The sequence below is a fragment of the Mytilus californianus genome, unplaced genomic scaffold, assembly GCF_021869535.1.
Source record: "Mytilus californianus isolate M0D057914Y unplaced genomic scaffold, xbMytCali1.0.p SCAF_5, whole genome shotgun sequence".
NCBI lineage: Eukaryota > Metazoa > Mollusca > Bivalvia > Mytilida > Mytilidae > Mytilus > Mytilus californianus.
The window spans coordinates 106547413-106567876 of NW_026262701.1; the positions used below are offsets into that span (position 1 = coordinate 106547413).

At 32.1% G+C, this 20464-nt stretch overlaps 2 protein-coding genes across 3 annotated transcripts in view; both read left to right on the forward strand.

Annotated features, from left to right (window-relative positions):
* Positions 1-20464, forward strand: part of LOC127700467 (engulfment and cell motility protein 1-like) — a 55020-nt gene that overhangs the window by 5412 nt on the left and 29144 nt on the right. Inside the window, exons 2-9 of one of the 2 annotated variants that reach the window (XM_052203958.1) lie at positions 456-496; positions 2457-2532; positions 3421-3471; positions 11166-11335; positions 13344-13443; positions 14386-14471; positions 15960-16031; positions 17816-17833. In XM_052203958.1, the coding sequence (XP_052059918.1) occupies positions 456-496; positions 2457-2532; positions 3421-3471; positions 11166-11335; positions 13344-13443; positions 14386-14471; positions 15960-16031; positions 17816-17833 (614 nt within the window). The remainder of the gene's footprint in view (positions 1-455; positions 497-2456; positions 2533-3420; positions 3472-11165; positions 11336-13343; positions 13444-14385; positions 14472-15959; positions 16032-17815; positions 17834-20464) is intronic. The other variant, XM_052203959.1, reaches the window with a different exon arrangement.
* On the forward strand, positions 4894-6966 carry LOC127700489 (uncharacterized). The gene is made up of 2 exons (XM_052203989.1): positions 4894-5227; positions 5798-6966. The coding sequence occupies exons 1-2, from the start codon at positions 5143-5145 to the stop codon at positions 6199-6201; spliced, it is 489 nt and encodes a 162-aa protein (XP_052059949.1). The 5' UTR covers positions 4894-5142; the 3' UTR covers positions 6202-6966.

The following is a 20464-nucleotide window of genomic DNA, read 5'->3' on the forward strand; positions in this document are numbered from 1 at the left end:
CTAATTTAAAATTTTTCAATTCTTTGACCACATTCATTCTGTGTCAGAAATCTATATATATGCTGTGTCAGATATTTAATCACAATCCAAATTCAAAGCTGTACCAAGCTTGAATGTAGTATCCAAAATTACTTGCCCCAACTGTTCAGGGTTCGACCTCTGCGGTTGTATCAAGCTGTTCCCTGTGAAGCATTTTATTATAAGCTTTGATAAATAACTAAACCAACTCTTCCACAATTTTCATCATTACTTTTGCCTTGGTTTTGCCATGCCCACATCATACACAGTGCTTTGATTTAAGAAGTCCTTGTTGTCTGTAAAAATCCTGACATTTTCAATCACTTATTCCCTAGATCATTTATCATTTTTTTATGTCCAGTTTGTAAATAAGCTTGAAACAGTTTGCAGACACATTAACATTTGTTTAATACTTATATATGTACTTAATTTTACAGAATAGACCACTGGCTGCCATCATTCAAGACATTGCATCAGAGTAAGTATAAAGGCTGCCAAGTAAAACAGTGTTTTAATCTTTTTGATTGAGTTAAGCCATTTCAATTGATATTTTATAGTGTGTCTTTCTGTGTTGTAATGTTACACTACTATTTCAGGTTAGGGTGAAGGTTGGCGCCTGTTAAAACATTTAAACCTCCTGCATTTGTTTGCACCTGTCCTAAGTCAGGAACCTGTTTCAGTGGTTGTCGTTTGTTGATGTGGTTGTTTCTTGTTTCTCGTTTTTTATATAGATTAGACTGTTGGTTTTCGTGTTTGAATTGTTTTACACTAGTCATTTTGGGGCCCTTTATAGCTTGCTGTATGGTGTGAGCCAAGGCTCCGTATTGAAGTCCGTACTTTGACCTATAATTGTTTACCTTTTACACATTGTGACTTGGATGGAGAGTTGTCTCATTGGCACTCATACCACATCTTCTTATTAGTCCCCTACCGACGAAGTCGAAGGGGACTTTAGGTTTGCACTCCGTCCGTCTGTCTGTCTGTCTGTCCGTCTGTCTGTCCTTCTGTCAGTCCGGTAAATCAGTTTTCCACACTTTTTTTCTTCATGCTTGAAGATATTGATTTTATATTTGGTATATTGTTTTATCATAACAAGTTACAGATCAAGTTCGAATTTTGTTCCGGTCTGATAATTTTGTGCAGAGTTATAGTCCTTGGACTTAAAAAATTCACTCAAATAATCAGTTTTCCACACTTTTTTTCGTCATGCTTGAAGATATTGATTTGATAATTGGGATATAGTTTTATCATGACAAGTTACAGACCAAGTTTGAATTTCGTTTCGGTTTGATGATTTTTTGCAGAGTTATGGTCCTTGGACTTAGAAAATTCACTTAAATTATCAGTTTTCCGCACTTTTTTTCGTCATGCTTGAAGATATTGACTTGATATTTGTTGTATAGTTTACACCATGACAAGTTATATATCAATTTAGCATTTTGTTCCAGTACAATTAATTTTAAACCGGTAGGGTACTATGTATTGCCATGCAATACTCTCAGAATGCTTGTTTCTATTAATTTTGTTATGGATATTTAAGTCAATGTACATTACATCTGATACATTATATATAAGGTATATACATGTATCAGTGTTCTCCATACATTTCATATAGCATCCTGATAAACAAGGAATTTTGAAATACCATCTTGTTTCTAGAAATTTTAGCATCCCATCTGTAACATATTCATTAAAAAAATCATTTCAGATAGCATCACATAAAAACATCAGAGCATCACATTACCATAAGGATAAAAGGCCCTGGGTTTGAGGGAGAACAATGTATTTGAGTAAAGAGTATATATATATTTTAGTTACCATCAAACAAGTTCAAGACATGACAGAGTAAGAACTGATTGAATTAAAAAAAGAATAGAGTTGAGATCTCTCTGATCTAATGCATTTAGTGTAATGTTGTTTCGCCCAAAATATAATATTTTCTCCATGTGTATACTAACAGTCTTTGTGGGCTCCTCCAGGCAGAAGGTTGTGATATCAATAAGCAGCAAGGTCCAACCAAAGATATTTAAATTGGTATTTTCTGCTTTTCCTCAAAGCAAGTGGCAAATAAGAGTAAGAGCAAAGGCTCAGAGTCAGAATAATGTGTTTCCGGAGGGTAATATGTCTTCCTGCAGACTATTAGCATGTGAGCTAGAACATGTAATATGATGGTCTAGTTCAAAACAATGTATGCTGTATATCAGGTGTTTTTGTATATATTTTAATTTTGTCTTGTTGCATGATTTGAAAAAAAATGATTTCACATTAAATCTCTGCAATACCGAATTGAAACAAAAAGATATTCCATATATTCATTTATATATGTTATCACCCTGGAAATGTATGTATTATCTGCCCCTGGACGTTTAAAAGCATCAATCCATCATTTGATATTTACAATTTACAGTGTATTGATTTTTTTGTTGTTGTATTTATAGATGGACATTGGAAAATGCAGCAGATTATGCATTACAGTTTACAGAACCAAACAGACAAGTTTATATCACAGAAAGGGTAAATACACAATTAAATATAGATTTTTGTCTTTTTTTTTTTTTTTTGGTTACCATGAATTAAAAAATTAAAAAAATGCATTTATCATTTCTAATCTTCAACAACTGACAATCATGTGAAATTAATCAATGTGATTCTTGTACATATTAATTGTAGTAGAGTAATATAGTTCGTAATTAAATTTTATGAGGGAATTTTAAGTATGCTGTACACCAGTTCAGTTAAGCGAAATTTTATACAATGTCACTAAACCCATAAGGATGAGGATTTTTGCAATGTTTTAAGGAGCAAATTATTCTAGATCTTATGAATACTTTGTATGCAAAAACAACGTAAATCTTGTTTATGAATTGAATTCTTTTATTGACTTTTGAATCCCAAATGCTCTTTTGTTTTAATATTGCAGGTTAAACATTTAAAACATATAGGTTTTAAAAATAACAAAAAGATTAACTGATGTTTGTTCGTGTGTTTTTACAAGAACTTGGAATTTGGTATACTCAGTTTCCAAAGATCAAAGGACAATGATGTATTCAACTATAGGTCTGTTGGTCATTTATGGACTGCAGCAATGAGTAAAACCCATACCCTCTTGTACACTTTAAAGGCCCCCTGCATGACAAAATGTGAAACAATTCCAGAGAGAAAACCAACAGCCTGTTTCATGCTAAAACACTAAACTTTTCTTTATTTCTGGGGAAAATAGCATTATACGCTAAATTTAGCCAAAGTATGATTTTCATTTTATTCTTCCATACTAGATTAATAATAAGTAGAAATTTACAAACCAAGTTTCTATAAATAGTCAACTAACATTGTTAAAAACTATCATTTTTCATGTCATTGTGAAGAAATTAGTGTTATATACTATGTTTATTTATTTTTCAGAATCGTGCAGAACTACAGAACGGCAATGTTTTACTTTTAACTTGGTCACCTGTAAGTGGTTAAATTCTTTTGTTTAACACTATGGTTACTTGTTTTATTGTCAGACCTGTGACATTTATGTCTCAGAAGCGAGACATAGCGATCCTAGATTCTGTGGTCATTATTTAGGTTCTGTCTGTCATTACTGTTTTTTAGACATCAATAACTGCATCAAACCTTTATAAAATTTTATGAAATTTGGATAGAAGCTGTGTTATGAGCATAAAAAGTATCCAGAACAAAATTTTGAAAATATTATTTTCATTTTTTCAGTATTTTTTTGATAAATGAACTTAGTCTTTTTTTATTACAGTCAACATTTAGTCTAAGGGTAAAGTTTTTCAGTCAACAATAACTTTGTCAAACCTGCATGGAATTTTATGTAAGTTTGACAGAAGAAAATAAATACAAATCTTTTAACCAATTTCAATGGGATTAAATTAATAAGTCTTTAATTTTTGGGGGTTCTAACCTTGTATTTCTATTTTGGATATTGGGCCCCATTTTTAAAGGCAGTGCTTTAATGCCTTTCTGGTTGCCGGGTTAATCCTTCCTTCCGCGATATCCAACTTATCTACGTGGGGGGTCATTAGGCTCCAAGTAGATCCGGAAATGTTGAATTCTCTCCTCTTCTTATTGTGATATAAAATGTTTTTTGTTTCATTTCATTTACATTGGGAAATAGAGAAACGATCATTGTGTTTTGTTAGTTTTAAAAACTTTTGATATATTTGTATTTTGCATTATAAGCAGTCAACCGATAACTAGAATTATTTGAATTCCGTGTGGAAAGAGCTCGGGTTACAGTGATATTGTTTGCCTCAAATTACAGCCGAAATTCTGCTTTTTCCCCTAGAGAAAATTCCCAATTACTAAAAAAAATGGCTTAAAATTCATCCCAAAAAGTTTTTCATTTTCCCCAAACAGTGATGGCATTGGTAGAAATGTTTGTAAATATCGTATTCATGTTATTATTTTGATATTAGAAAGCACTTTTGAGATCCGGTTTTCTGATCAGAATCATCATGGTGTTTGTAACACATGTGGTTTTCAATGCATTAAGTACCATCATTGCTTCTGTTTCTTTCCCCTCTCCGAAAAGTACCTTTCAGGTTGAAAATGTCTGACAACCAAAATATACATGAAAACAACAGTTCAAAAAAGACAGCAAAGGTCAGCAAAAAATCAGAGATGTGTTTAGAATAAAATATACAAATTTCCCAATTTCAATAAAAAATATGCATTTTTCCCAATAAAAAACGGTAGAGGTAGTTTTGAAAAAAGACAACAATATCACTGGGTTAATTTCGAGTGTTATCTGCAATCTATATGTTTATAAATCATTTCAGTCGTTGATATAATAATTAAAGGTCGACTGAACATGAATTATATTATACAATTTAAAGCGTGAACCCGTCTAACGTTATTGTTATTTCGCAGTTATTTAAAGTAGCAAATTATCGTTCCTGAATAGGTGGCGCCGTGGTAGCCGATCCTGTTCCTCAACTTCCGGTTTCTGCACTGTGCAACTATTTCAGTTACATTTTTAATTAACGATGCCAAGTACTTGTTGCTGTGTACTTGGATGTCATTTAAGAGGAGGACATGCATTTCCAAATGACTTAAAAAGAAGGAAAAGTTGGATCAACGCCATGGCCCATACGCAGATTGGACGAGAACACGATGAAATCGTGGAGTCCATCTCAGTCAGCTGTTGTTTGCAAGGCACATTTTACTGAAAAAGACTACGTGCAGGAAACTATTCATGGTAAAACTCTATTTTCTTTTTGAAATATATAGTTATATATGTAATCGCCATGCGAATAAACCAAAGTCTGTTTACAACCGCAATTATCGTTTTAGAATAAAAGGGGGTGGTTAATTCAAGACGTCATAATTTTTTGGATTACGATTCAATGTGATCTGTTTGAGATTTTTTGGTGATTGCTACAATTATAATGATTTCTTACAAGAGGTATATCATACTGAGAATTATTTTAGCAGTAATTATGCTAATGTAGTAATGACAGGAATGCATAAGCTATGCCTCATAGACTTTCTTGAAAAATATCAATGACAATGTTAACAGGAACAAAACAATGACATGCTCTCATCTATATTATAGTTATTTAGGTACAAACAATGTACGTTTGTTGCATAAGTCTCTCATTGTTTGTCCTTTGGATTTACATAACATACATTGAATCAGGCAAACATAGTTTTATCCAGATTGTAATGAATAAATCTAGTTAATATTTCGCCAGGTAATACAAAGTATACATTGCTAATGGAAGTTCATTTAATTATCAAAAAACTAGTGTTTTATGACCTTTTTCAGGGCGCAAACCCACCATACAGAGACTTAAGTCTACTGCCATTCCCAGCCTATTTTCCTGGACCAAGCAAGAGACTGAATCGTCCGCAAAAAGAAAAATCAGGGCAGTTTCCTGTGAAAACAAAAGAACTAAACTTGATGAATATTGTAGTAGAAATCTAGAGGAAAGTTTTGATTGTAAAGTTGGTTTTCCTGAAGAAGTCATTCATACTGCAGAAAGGATTTATGACTGTCCACCACCAACTGCCGAGCTAATGTTGAGCTTCACAGATGGAATTACGCAAACACCATCAATGCCTATGTTTTCAGCAGAGAATTTTGAAATGAAGACACGTGACACAGCCATGCATTTTTATACCGGTTTAGAGTTGTATACTAAAATTTTTATTTGTTTTGACCACACTTAGTCCAGCAGCACATTGTTTGAGATACATATATTTTCAAATTGATAGGGTGTCAGTTGAAAATCAGTTTTTTTATGACTTTGTTGAAATTGAGGCATTATACAACCAACTTTGAACTTTCTAGATTCTAGATTGAATCTAGTGTTAAGAATATTGTGTATACATGGATTGTTTTTATGTCTAAACAGTGGTGTGAGGCTAACACTTGGCCATCTAGTGGTTTAGTCAGGTATTTTTCACCATCCAACGACTTGGATTATTATTGACAGCACAGAATATCCCGTGATAAAACCTAAAGCTCCTAGAGCTCAGGCAACCTTTTCATCATATAAAAACAGAAACACTGAAAATACTTGTATGTTCTACACCTGGTGGTTTAGTCAACTACATGTATGTCTCTAATGCATATGTTGGTTCTACCAGTGACTATGAAATAGTTGAAAGATGTAGAATAGTTCAATTATGTGATCCAGGTGACAGTGTGATGGCAGACAAAGGTTTAAATGTGCAAGATTTGTTTGCTAACTTTTTTCAAAAAAAGAAACAGAATTAGTTCCAAAACTCTTATACGGGATAGAAAAGTCTCCAATTAACATGTGCACATAGAGCGAATTATTGGACTTAGCAAAACATACAAAATTCTAATAAATCCTATGAATGGAACTGAAACAAAACTTTCATCTGAAATAACATTTAGTTGTTTTATGTTGTGTAATTTTAGAACTTGTATTGTGCCAAAGGATGCATAAATAAAAGTGACGCAATGAATTTTGTTCTGATATATATATATTTATAATTACATGCACATGTAAATTGTAATGCATATAAAAATAAGGAGATGTGGTATGATATTCAGTGAGTTTATCGAACTAAAGTGCATAAGAAATTGGTTTAAGCAGTTACAGGTGTTACTGTCACCGTACAATCTCCAACAATGAGAAAAACTTGTACCATGTAAAAAATTTCAGAGATCTTACCACTAAGTTTTGTTGTCTCACCTTGACTTTGGTGAATTGTTTATATCTGTTGATGTAAATATAAAAAAGAAGATGTGGTATGATTGCGAATGAGACAACTCTCCACAAGAGACCAAATGACACAGAAATTAACAGCTATAGGTCACAGTACGGCCTTCAACAATGAACAAAGCCCATACCGCACAGTCAGCTATAAAAGGCCACGAAATGACAATGTAAAACAATTTAAACAAGAAAACTAACGGCCTAATTTATGTACAAAAAATGAACGAATATAACAAATATGCAACACATAAACAAACAACAACCACTGAATTACAGGCTCCTGACTTGGGACAGGCACATACATGTACATACAGAATGTGTCGGGGTTAAACATGTTAGCGGGATCCCAACCCTCCCCCTAACCTGGGACAGTGGTGTAACAGTACAATAGAAGAACGAACTATAAAAATCAGTTGAAAGAGGCTTAACTCATCAGATGGATAAATACAAATACAAGTGGACGTGGTCGGGTAGTTGTACATCCAAACAACAAAAAGACACTAAGTACAGATCTGAGAGTACTCACAGTTACTGACAGCTAGTTCAAAGCCACTAACAACTGATAAAAAAATCTTGCATCTAAGACTAAATTATCAATCCGTAAGCTCCCTTTAGAATTTTATAAATTTTAGATTTTACATTTCTGAGTAATGGAGTTTTATTCATTAAAAAAGGGGGGATTTTCCAGTTTTTGTCGAGCCTGTGACTTTTGTCGCAGAAAGCTCGACATAGGGATAGTGATGTGGCGGCGGCGTTAGCTAACTTCTTAAAAGCTTTATATTTTTGAAGGTGGAAGACCTGGATGCTTCATACTTTGTATATGGATGCCTCATGTTACGAAGTTTCCGTCAGCCACATGTCCAATGTCCTTGACCTCATTTTCATGGTTCAGTGACTACTTGAAAAAAAAGTTAACATTTTTTGTAATGTTAAATTCTCTCTTATTATAAGTAGTAGGATAACTATATTTGGTATGTGCGTACCTTGCAAGGTCCTCATGCCCGTCAGACAGTTTTCACTTGACCTCGACCTCATTTTATGGATCAGTGAACAAGGTTAAGTTTTGGTGGTCAAGTCCATATCTCAGATACTATAAGCAATAGGTCAAGTATATTCGGTGTATGGAAGGACTGTAAGGCGTACATGTCCAACTGGCAGGTGTCATCTGACCTTGACCTCATTTTCATGGTTCAGTGGTTATAGTTAAGTTTTTGTGTTTTGGTCTGTTTTTCTTATACTGTATGCAATAGGTCTACTATATTTGGTGTATGGAATGATTGTAAGGTGTACATGTCTAGCTGGCAGGTCTCATTTGACCTTGACCTCATTTTCATGGTTCAGTGGTCAAAGTTAAGATTTTGAGTTTTGGTCTTTTTTTCTAATACTATATGCAATAGGTCAACTATATTTGGTGTATGGAAATATTTTATGATCTATATGTCAGTCGCGCAGGTTTTATTTGACCTTGACCTCATTTTCACAGTTCATTGCTCAGTGTTAAGTTTTTGTGTTTTGGTCTGTTTTTCTTTAACTATAAGCAATAGGTCAACTATATTTGTTGTATGGAAGAATTGTTAGCTGTACATGCCTGCCTGGCATGGTTCATCTGACCTTGACCTCATTTTCATGGTTCATTGGTCAATGTGCAGTTTTCATGGTTAATGTTAAGTTTATGTGACAGTTGTAATAAAGCTTTATATTAAGGACTATCAACATAATATCAGTGATTAGTAAAGAAGGCGAGACATTTCAGCGTGTTCACTCTTGTTGGACAACAACTCAAAAATGCTTTAAGCAGTTCGCATGAAACTTTGGTGAATTATTTATAGCTATTGATGTAATCTCCCTATAGATTTTCATAAATTTCAAATATGACATTGAGAAGAAATTGAACTTTATTTGTTTATAGTCTGGCAACAGATTTATTAAGTATTGCACAACAGCACAGTGTATTGCACAACAGCAAGAAATCTTTAATTGAATATAAATTCAATTCATATAACTGATTTCAAGTTCTTTGTCTACATTTATTCAGAAACTATAATATGTCAAATATTTAATTACAATCCAAATTCAGACCTGTATCAAGCTTGAATATTGTGTCCATTTTTGCCCCAACTGTTCAGAGTTGGACCTCTGCGGGTGTATCCAGCTGCGCTCAGCGAATCAGTTTAAGAACTCCTTTTTTCATTCATAAATTACTTTAAACTTGGAAATATAATTTTGCTTGGAGTTATAGTTTCTAAAAAAAGTATTGTCATTGAAAGAGTTGACATGTTGCAATGTACATTTATTCTACATAGTTCTATGGTACCAAATCAAAAGTTTATATAAAAGAAAGAAGTCAAAGGTTTCCCATCATAGTTAAGTTACATACATTTGTTTTGTACCTGAGGTCGTTGAATATAGATCATTATATAAATAAGGAGATGTGTTATGATTGCCAATGAAACAACTATCATCCATACTTAACAGTAACAAACCACATTTGCAGAGTTGAATAAAATACAGCTGATAACATTTACTTATTACTAAAAAGAAAATGCCTAACTATTTTAAACAGTATTTGAATATCAATTATATGGTCATTTTTATAAACTTCCTGTTACAAAACTTTGAATTTTTCGAAAAACTAAGGATTTTCTTATCCAAGGAATAGATTACCTTAGCCGTATTTGGCACAACTTTTTGGAATTTTGGGTCCTCAATGCTCTTCAACTCTGAAGAAAGACAATCCTATATAGAAACAATCACAGGTAAATTACTTTTTGAATAAACGTAAAACGCTAACATCGGAGATAAAAGAGAGCCGACAGCGTTTGGCTTTATAACTATTTTGATCTGAGCGCCACTGATGAGTCTTATGTAGACGAAACGCGCATCTGGCGTATTAAATTATAATCCTGGTACCTTTGATAACTAATTTGACTATAAACATAGATAAAAAAAGGTACAAACTGGACATAATGCACTAGTTCATAAACAAGTGAGAACAATCACCTTCATATAGTGCTCAGAATATGACATTCATATAACTTGTTCAATATCATTAGAGAACTCTAAATCTTAAATACTGAAAGCCACCTCTGATAAGTACACTGTACTATGCAAGATAATGATATAACTGGACTAAAAATACACACAACCTGTAATTAACTGCCTTTACAGTGCTTTAGCGCTTTGATTAAATTGGTCCTAAGGGTCCAAAATTAAACTTTGTTTGATTTCATCAAAAACTGAGTTATTGCGGCTCTATGATATGCTGAATCTTATTGTGCATTCAGATTTTTTATTTTGGGCCCTGTTTTTGAATTAGTCCATAATAAGGTTTGAAGAGTTCAAAATTAAACGTTGTTTGATTTCAACTAGAATTAAATTTTTGGTGTTTTTTATATGCTGAATCTAACCATGTTAGATTTTGGATATCAGACCATACTAGGTAAATTAAATGTCCCATTTCAAAGATCTTTGACCACATTTATTTTGTGTCAGAAACCTATATTATGTCAAAAATTTGATCGCAATCCAAATTGAGACAGTATCAATCTTGAATATTGTGTCCAAACTTGCCCCAACTGTTCAGGGTTCGACCTCTGCAGTCGTATCAGGCTGCGCTCTGCAAAGCATTTTATTTCGTAATCCACAAAACTTGGTACCCATGAAAATAAAAGAATCCACAGTAATCTCTTTCATTTATGAAAAAGTTATTATTTGGAAATTTATCAGAACATACTTAAGGCTATATGATTTTACACATTTAGTTATTGGGTTCCTGTTTCATTCACATTTATCATATATTTTTTTCATATTAATTATGCAAACTACCCTCCTCAAATAAAAATAATGAAATAAAATGAAATAAATTGATAAGGAAATTTTACTTTTTTGTTTTTAAAGCATTTATAGATTGAAAGTGATTTTAAGATAATTTATTTTTTTCTTAAGGAAAAAAGTGCCAAAGATTTGTACAAAAGTTTAACAGAGGGCAGAGCAGAAGAGAAACTAGAATCATTAAAAAGACTACAGAAATTAGCCACAGATAGTACATTTGCTCATGAGTTCATCAACAAACAGGGTCATATGTTGATTATGAAATATGTCATTGAAGGAAAAAAGTAAGTCAAATCTAGCGCAGTTACAAAACTATAACATATTTTCTTGCATCAAAGAAGTTGAGGAGGTAAAACTTTAGCATGCTATTTCCAGTGCCTTGGCTATGGTGTCAGCAATTGTTAAAGTTTGTGTAAGGTCAATGTAAAGAGGAACCACTAATAGTAGGTCAATGTAAAGAGGAACCACTAATGGTAGGTCAATGATATTTGGATTGTAGTTGCATTAGCATTTGTATTTGCTCATCTTATTTCCATGGAGATTATTTAGCTTGGCCCCTCATTTAAAGTCCATTGACTTTGAAACAGTCAATGGTAATTGGTAGGCAGCTGTATTAGCATTGGCACATCTCATTTCCATGGAAATGAATTAGCCCCACTCTCTCAGTCATGATCCATTGTCTTCAAAAACAAACCACAAGAGTTGATTGGAGTATAGAAATATATGACGTCATTGAACATCGACTCTATCTGTGATGTCAGAACATTAGTATTCTACGTGGTAAAATATTAAGCATTAAGGGCCAACCTGTAGTAAAATCAATATAATGGAGTAGGTTTGATAAGGCCCTAAAATGGCCCTATTTCTGGCTAAGATTTGAAATTAGGATTAATTGACCAATATCACAATAAATCATAGCTAATGAAATGAGCACTCATTTTGATTTTCCACGAAAATTCAATGAAAATGGATAAATTTTCATTGATTTCTTGGACAGGAAACTTGGAGCGCAGGCGACAACAAAAAAGATCTTTTACATAATCTTTGTTATGACAATTCACATATCTGACATAAATAATTAGTTTGTTGACGCCTGCACTCTATGTTTCCTAGGCCTTAATTTTGGTTGAAATCAGGTTTGACCTATTTTGGATGTAAATATCAATGTTTCAAAATAAAACTATGACAGAAATAGTTCTTTTTAACTTCCTCGCATTTGTCTTTTTATCAACTTGAAACATTTTTTATCCTGAAACATTCAACTTGATAATTGGGGCCGATATGACCCTTACCAAAAACTTACTCCTTTAAGCCCCCTTGATTTATTTCTATTCTGATAGAACAAAGACAGCAATTCTGCATGGATTTCTTTGGTATAGGTGAACTACAAATTTTCAACGATGTATAAATTTGTTATCACTGTTGGTCCTGGTCTATTATATTTCTTTTCCGTATTGTAACTATAGTTTGTTTTTAGTACCCTACCGATGAGGTCGATTGGACTTTAGGTTTGCACTCCGTCCGTCTATCTGTCTGTCTGTCTATCTGTCAGTCCGGCAAATCAGTTTTCCACACTTTTTTTTCATGTTTGAATATATTGATTTTGTATTTTGTGTATTGTTTAATCATGACAAGTTACAGATCAAGATAGAATTTTGTCCCGGTCTGGTGATTTTGTGCAGAGTTATGGTCCTTGGTCTTAGAAAGTTCACTTAAATAATCAGTTTTCCACACATTTTTTCCTCATGCTTCAAGATATTGACTTGATATTTGTTAAATAGTTTTATCATGACAAGTTACAGATCATGTTCGAATTTTGTTCCGGTCTGATGATTTTGTGCAGAGTTATGGTCCTTGGACTTAAAAAATTCACTCAAATAATCAGTTTTCCACACTTTTTTTTGTCATGCTTGAAGATATTGATTTGATAATTGGTATACAGTTTACTCCATGACAAGTTATAGATCAAGATAGTATTTTGTTCGAGTACAATGAATTTTTGACCGGTAGGGGACTATGTATTGCCATGCAATACTCTCAGAATGCTTGTTTAATTTTAGTTCATTTATATGTTTTGGAGTTTAGTGTGACATCCATTTTCATTGAACTAGTACACATTTTTGTTTAAGGGCCAGCTGAAGCCCGCCTCCAGTTGTGGGATTGTCTCGCTGTGTTGAAGATCCATTGGTGGCCTTCAGCTGTTTTCTGTTCTTTGGTCGGGTTGTTGTCTCTTTGACACATTCTCCATTTCCATTCTCAATTTTATTACTAATGAATTATTTTATTTTCCAGCCCAGGAGATCCAATGGCCTATCAGCTGAAGTCCTTCATGGCCTTAATGGAACATGGTGTTGTTGAATGGGACATAATAGAGCAAGATTTTACTAAAAGGGTTGGTAATTTAAACTTCTGCATTTTATAAAAACTAGCAAATCTATAAGTTATTCTTTAATTCAGAGGGGGTCAATACAGGGTCATGGTGGATAACTGTTAGTATGACAATGAAAGTATGATGTACCAAATAGCCAGATGAGCTTTTCTCATCATTTGGTGTCCCTTGTCTGTTAACTTTTACAAAAATCATCTCCAGTAACTGCTGGGTCAATTGGAACCAAAAAATATTTACTGTTTTTTAAAAAAAAAAACAGAGTAGAAACATTTTTTTTCGAAAAATTGTTGGCCATTTATTGTTTGGTATTTGAAATATGACTTGAGACATCAAAATCTTTTCCAAATGTTGAAAAGTGATTTCCACAAATTCTGAAGCAAAAGTTGAAAAATCTTATTTTCAGGATTTTTTTTTAGACTTTTCTCTAAAAATAAGCATGGTAACGCATACTTTTTGAGTATTTATTTCAAAATACTCAATGAAAGCCAACTCATGAAAATACAGTGAAAATTACATTGCAAGAACAATGTAAAATGGCTAAATAAAGGTCAGCAAATTTATCTTATTTTAGCATGCAATACGTAAATTCAATCCAGTTTTGTAATGAAACAATACTGCTCACTTGTAACTTTATTTTTCACTGATGCCCATTTATCAGAGAACTTTACTTGAATTCAATTTGATTATGTTTGTCTATAAGCATAGTGCACTTTATTGCCTTATTTGTTATGTACCAAATAAAGAAAAGCCATTGTATTTACATTTATAATAAAGTTTAACTTTAATTTTACCTAGAGTTGCAGTTTTAACACCTGATTTTTTTTAAATGACAGATAAAATTTAATAAATCTAAAAAAATTAGTAAACACCTGTATTAGTTTGGGTGTAAAGAAATACAAGTACATTTTACTGGAAGTCTGAATTTGTGTTTTATTTATTTGACAGATAGTAGATTGTATCATAAGTCCAAAGTCAGGAATCAGCCCACTACAGTCAGCTTTAGAAATTCTGGAGAATGTAGTGTTACATTGGTATGACTTATAAAGTAATAGAACTTAACTTAAGTGGATAAAGAAATAGAACTTAACTTACATTGATAGAGAAATAAAACTTAACTTATGTGGATAAAGTAATAGAACGTAACTTACATGGATAAAGAAATGAAATTTAACTTACATGAATAATGTAATAGAACTTGACTTACATTGATAAAGAAATAAAACTTAACTTATGTGGATAAAGTAACAGAACTGAACTTACATAGATAAACTAATAAAACTTAACTCACATAGAAAAAGTAACAGACCTGAACTTAAGTAGATAAAAGAGCAAAAACAAAACTTACAGAACTGAACTTGCATAGATAAAGTAAAAAAACAAAACTTGAACAGATAAAGGAAAAAAATTTAACTGACATAGATAAATTAACAAAACAAAACTTGCATAGATAAAGTTAAAAAACAAAACTTACATTGATAAAGTAAAAAAAGAGAACTTACATCGATAAAGTAACTGAACTGAACTTACAGTGATAAAGTACTAGAATAGGACATGATTAATAAGGATTATTACAATTGAACCCAAGGAACTGTTCATTTTAGGTTAATACAGCAAGATTATGAGGCCTAGGCAGGCAAAATCTATTCATCAGCACACAGAGTCTATTTCAAAAACAGAATGTCCTAGACCTATGGCTAAAAAAGGATTTGAAATCCTCTTTAACTAAATTAAAAATTTCATTGACCTGAAAATGCTGCTTTAAAAATCTTATAGGGCAAAATGGATTTTTTGGCTTAATGGCCCATCTTTTGAAAGATAACGATGAGTTGGTTTATACTAACATGAATATGATGAGTATAATGGATGAGAAGTATGTAAAAATCACCCTGGACTTGAAAGCCCCATAATAGTAATATTTAGCAGATGTCCAAGTGTAAGTCTTTTCAGAATTTTACTAAAAATTCCAAAATATATGAACAATAAATTTTATGTTGGACTAATGGTAAAATGTTCCTGTAAAATTTGATACAACATGGAGGTCACTTGAAAACTATGACCAGAGAGTTGGAGACCTTAAACAGTTGAAAAAAAATAAAACTTTGCATTAAGGTTTAAGATAGGTAAAATAAAGACAAAAAAAAACATGTTATCTTGGGAGTTTTATGTCTATTTGAGTCGACATGTTTCAACACTTATAATAATAAATTATAACGAATGACGTTTGTTGTGCCTAAATAATTGTTAATACCATTTCTTTTCATATTGTTTGTATATTTTTTTTTGTATATATTTTTTTGCGCAAATCTTTTCACCTTAATATATTAAAATATGGATATTTAATGAAATAATGGTTATTTAATGTTTTTGTATTATTATGAATATATTACTGCATTTCTGACTTTATGTTTTTTTTACTATCTTCACTACTTGTGTGAGTTCATGAACTTTTTAAAATATATTTATGAATACGATTTTAGTCATTGAAAAATATACAAAACTTATCTCATAACACTTTACAGCAGTGACCTTACAAAACATCCAGTGATAGAGCAGCACATGACTCCAGAAAGGATACAGACTCATTTACAAAGGTAATGTACCAGATAGTGACTGGTTTAATTAATAGCTTACTTATGAGCTCATATAATATAATATCTTTTCTGGTGTTGGCATAAATACATTACACCTATAGAAACCCTTTAAAAACTTTTTCATTGATTACAAAGAAACTTCATGAAAAGACTATGTTAAAGGCACAGGAGAAGGTATGATAAGGCCACTTTTTTGGACCCCTGAATTTGAAAATCAAAAGTATTATTAAAACCTGCAGGTGTTGATAAGACATTAGTCTATCAGGTATAAGTATAAATATTTTTTAATGTTGGCCTACATATTTTAATTTTGGGGTTCAGACTTCTTATATTTTAAAAGTACAAAATAGCAAAAATAGCCCCATTTTGAGTTCTTGTCATTAATGTATAGATATGAGCCAAGTATTTACCCAAAAGGATATTTTGCTGCAAGATTAATTTTAAAAATATGCTAATGTGTGTAAAGTATCTTTTTGGATAAGATGTAATTCTGAAACAGAAAAAAAAAGGAAGTATTTTTTGTTGCATCAAAAAATTTTACCCAAAAAGAAATTTTGCTACCAGAGATGTATTTTACACAGATGCTAATATGTGTAAAATATCACCTTCATTTAGGCCTTGGCTTATATTTATATTTTGATGAAAAAAAATTGTGTAAATTTAGGTTGAATTTAACAATTTAGACCTGTTATGATGTCATAGTATCTTCAAAGGTGACCTCTCTGCACTTGAGTGTTCAGATTAATATATCAAACTGTTTATTATCAATAAAATTAACATAATTTTGATAGACTTGAAAATTTTAACTATTTTTTCAATTCCAGAGGCCAAATAAAGGTTCTTTTCATACCTCCCTCTTTTACTTATTAAGCTAGAACTATATGGATATAAGGAGGAAGTTCATACATGTATAAATATTATAAATCTTTCAGGAATTACTGTCATATTTTCAGCAGCTTTATTAAAGGCCAAAGGACAAAACACAATTGTTTTTATTTTTTCTTACATAATTAATTGAATTTCAAATGGATGTTCTTTAACAGAAGATAAAATGGAAAATATACTTGATGTATTGAAAATTATAAGGAGTTTAGAAATATAAGGGGTAAATTTCTTACTTTTGAAATCATATAAATCACAGTAAAAAGTTTACATTTTGATACTGAAAAAGTAAAAAATTTGAGGATTTTTTTTCAGTGATAAACATCATTTTATTTTCACTTTTACTTCTAATCGACGAAATATGTCGACAAATAAAAGTTCCAGTTTACTTAAGTGTTGTTAATTTAGTTGTTTTACTTTTATATATATATTTGACTTGTTTACATTAACTGTACATTGCTATTTTTTTTATTTCCCAAATATGTCATTTATTTTTAATTTTTCCCTTAAATTCCTCCTTTCCTCAATTTAAGCATCTTTATTTTATTCTAATATAATAAACATCTTTTCAAAGCTTCTTGAATGCTTTTATATTAAATTTTTGTTTGTCTATAATTATTTTATTCTTGTATTTATTTTCCAGCATGATTTTAGATAATCAAGTAGCGTATGTTGGGTTATTTTCGCGACATGTTTAGTTTGGGGTTTGGGCTTTAGATGGGACAGTTAAATATTCACTGTCTTCATAATTTGGGTTTTGTGGTCTTGTACAACACATTCAAATTCTTGTAGGTGAATTTCTCAGTAAAATATCCAACAGGAAAATAAGACACGTGAAAATTTCCCGATGTACGATATTATTCCATTTTTTTGGTTTTTATATGTAAGCCTTATGGTTTCAGAATTATTCTTGCACAGAGGTTTGTACATTTCTATCTGGCTGTTAGCTTGTCTAACATGGGTAAAAAAATACTAGCATTGCCTGTCAAAGCCCTTGTATATCACATATATTCAAGTCCTAGGTCAGATCATAGACAGGTGACGATAGATTGCATTGAGAAAACATATGTTGGTGTGGTATAGAGACAAAGAGGTATTGCTTTGAGAGTAAAGTATGTGTACCCATATAATCTGCAACAAAGGTAGACTAAAAATAGACTGGCAAAGTGCATGCATAAGAAATACCCAGATACAATGTTTAGCCTAAAAATAGACTGGCACAGTGCATGGGTAAGGAATATCTAGATAAAAAAATGAATAGAAATCAGCTAGGCTATGCATATCCAGTATTAGCATATATTGTGTTGAACATTTTACATTTTGTAGGAATATTTGAATTGACATTTTTTTTTTCATGTTTCGTCTTAGTTTTCATTCGTATTTGAATAGTGTTTAAGAAATCACTACAATACAATGCTTTGACAGGCATTGAAGTGTCTTAAAATCACACCAAGCTAACTATTAGTTTTTGGCACTTAATGTTAACTCCATAGTAATTTGAAATTTTTGTCATAATTATATCACTTATGAATTGCTTAGATTTTGCACTGACTGTCTAAAGTTGAAATGCCTTTTGTCAGGTAAAAGAAGGCATGCAATGCATACTTCATTTCAATTGTTATGCTTTAAGTGCAGAAAACAGATCAGGAAGTATTCAGTAAGGAGAGGGGGAACTGTCTGTCAGACGGGGTTCACCCTGACATTGATCTAGTTTTTTATGATTAATTCAGGTCAACTTTAGGTTTTTGTCGAGCCTGCGACTTTTGTTGCAGAAAGCTCGACATAGGGATAGTGATCTGGCGGCGGCGGCAGCAGCTAACTTCTTAAAAGCTTTATATTTTAGAAGCTAGAAGACCTGGATGCTTCATACTTTGTATAAAGATGCCTTATGTTACGAAGTTTCCGTCTGTCATATGTCCAATGTCCTTGACCTCATTTTCATTGTTCAGTGACTACTTGAAAAAAAGTCAACATTTTTTGTAATGTTAATTTCTTTCTTACTATGAGTAATAGGATAACTATATTTAGTATGTGCGTACCTTGCAAGGTCCTCATGCCCGTCAGACAGTTTTCATTTGACCTCGACCTCATTTCATGGATCAGTGAACAAGGTTAAGTTTTCGTGGTCAAGTCCATATATCAGATACTATAAGCAGTAGGTCTACTATATTTGATATATGGAATGATTGTAAGGTGTACACGTCCAACTGGTAGGTGTCATCTGACCTTGACCTCATTTTCATGGTTCAGTGGTCAAAGTTAAGTTTTTGAGTTTTGGTCTTTTTTTCTAATACTATATGCAATAGGTCAACTATAAATGGTGTATGGAAATATTTTATAATGTACATGTCAGTCTCACAGGTTTTATTTGACCTTGACCTCATTTTAACGGTTCATTTCTCAGTGTTAAGTTTTTGTGTTTTGGTCTTTTTTTTCTTCAACTATAAGCAATAGATCAACTATATTTGATGTATGGAAGGATTGTAAGGTGTATATGTTTGTCTGGCATGGTTCATCTGACCTTGACCTCATTTTCATGGTTCATTGGTCAATGTTAAGTTTTCTTGTTTAAGACTGTTTCTTAGAAACAATAAGCAATAGGTCAACTATGTTTGGTTTATTGAATGATTGTAAGGTTTACGTGTATTTCTTGTTTGGTTTATCTGACCTTGACCTCATTTTCTTGGATCATGTTAACTTTATGTGTTACTTGTAGTAAAGCTTTGTATTTAGGACTATCAACATAAAATCAATGGTTAGTAAAGAAGGCGAGACATTTCAGTGTGTGCACTCTTGTGTTGATTAGTATAAAACTAAGGAGATGTGGTATGATTTCCAATGAGACAACTATCCAGCAATCAAAATTACCAGGAGGTAAGCAACTATGGGTAACTGTACGGCCTTCAACAATGAGCAAAACTGATACGGTAGGTTTGATTCTCAGATATTGTAAGCAAAAGGTCAACTATAAATGGTAGTGCATAAAAAGGATAAAAGGAATCACCAAAAGTATTGGACGCTACAACAAACCACATTCAACAACCAACACCAGATTTATGCAAAAAAAAAAAACCCAACATGTCCAAACAAAGAGAAACAACAGCTAACAAAATGTGGTCCAGATAAGCTGACTTGGTACAGGCACCAAATGTGATAGGGTTAACTAGATTTCGTGTATAGAATGGTTATAAGGTGAACTTCATTGATTATAAAGTGTAAATGTCCATCTGGCAAGGTTCATCCAACATTCACCTCATTTTCTTTGATCATTTGTTAATGTTAAGTTTTCCTGATAAGGTAAGTTTTTCAGATACTAAAAACAATAGGTCAACTATATATTGTTGATAAGATATTGTGGGGTGAACATGTCTGTCAGACAGGGTTCATCTATCCCTGACCTCACTTTTATTGATTGTGTTTATGATACTTTCAGCATAAAATTTAATTATGATCAGTAAAGCTGACGAGTGTACTCTTTTCTTATACATTTCAAATTAATTACAAATGAGAGTTTTGTATAATTGTAACAGGAAATTAGATGTTAGAAAACC

Excerpts from the sequence above, each read along its gene's own strand:
- LOC127700489 (XM_052203989.1), top strand. The coding sequence starts at position 5,143 with ATGAAATCGTGGAGTCCATCTCAGTCAGCTGTTGTTTGCAAGGCACAT. Across the intron at positions 5,228-5,797 it reads CGTGCAGGAAACTATTCATG|GGCGCAAACCCACCATACAG; the intron begins GTAAAACTCTAT and ends GACCTTTTTCAG.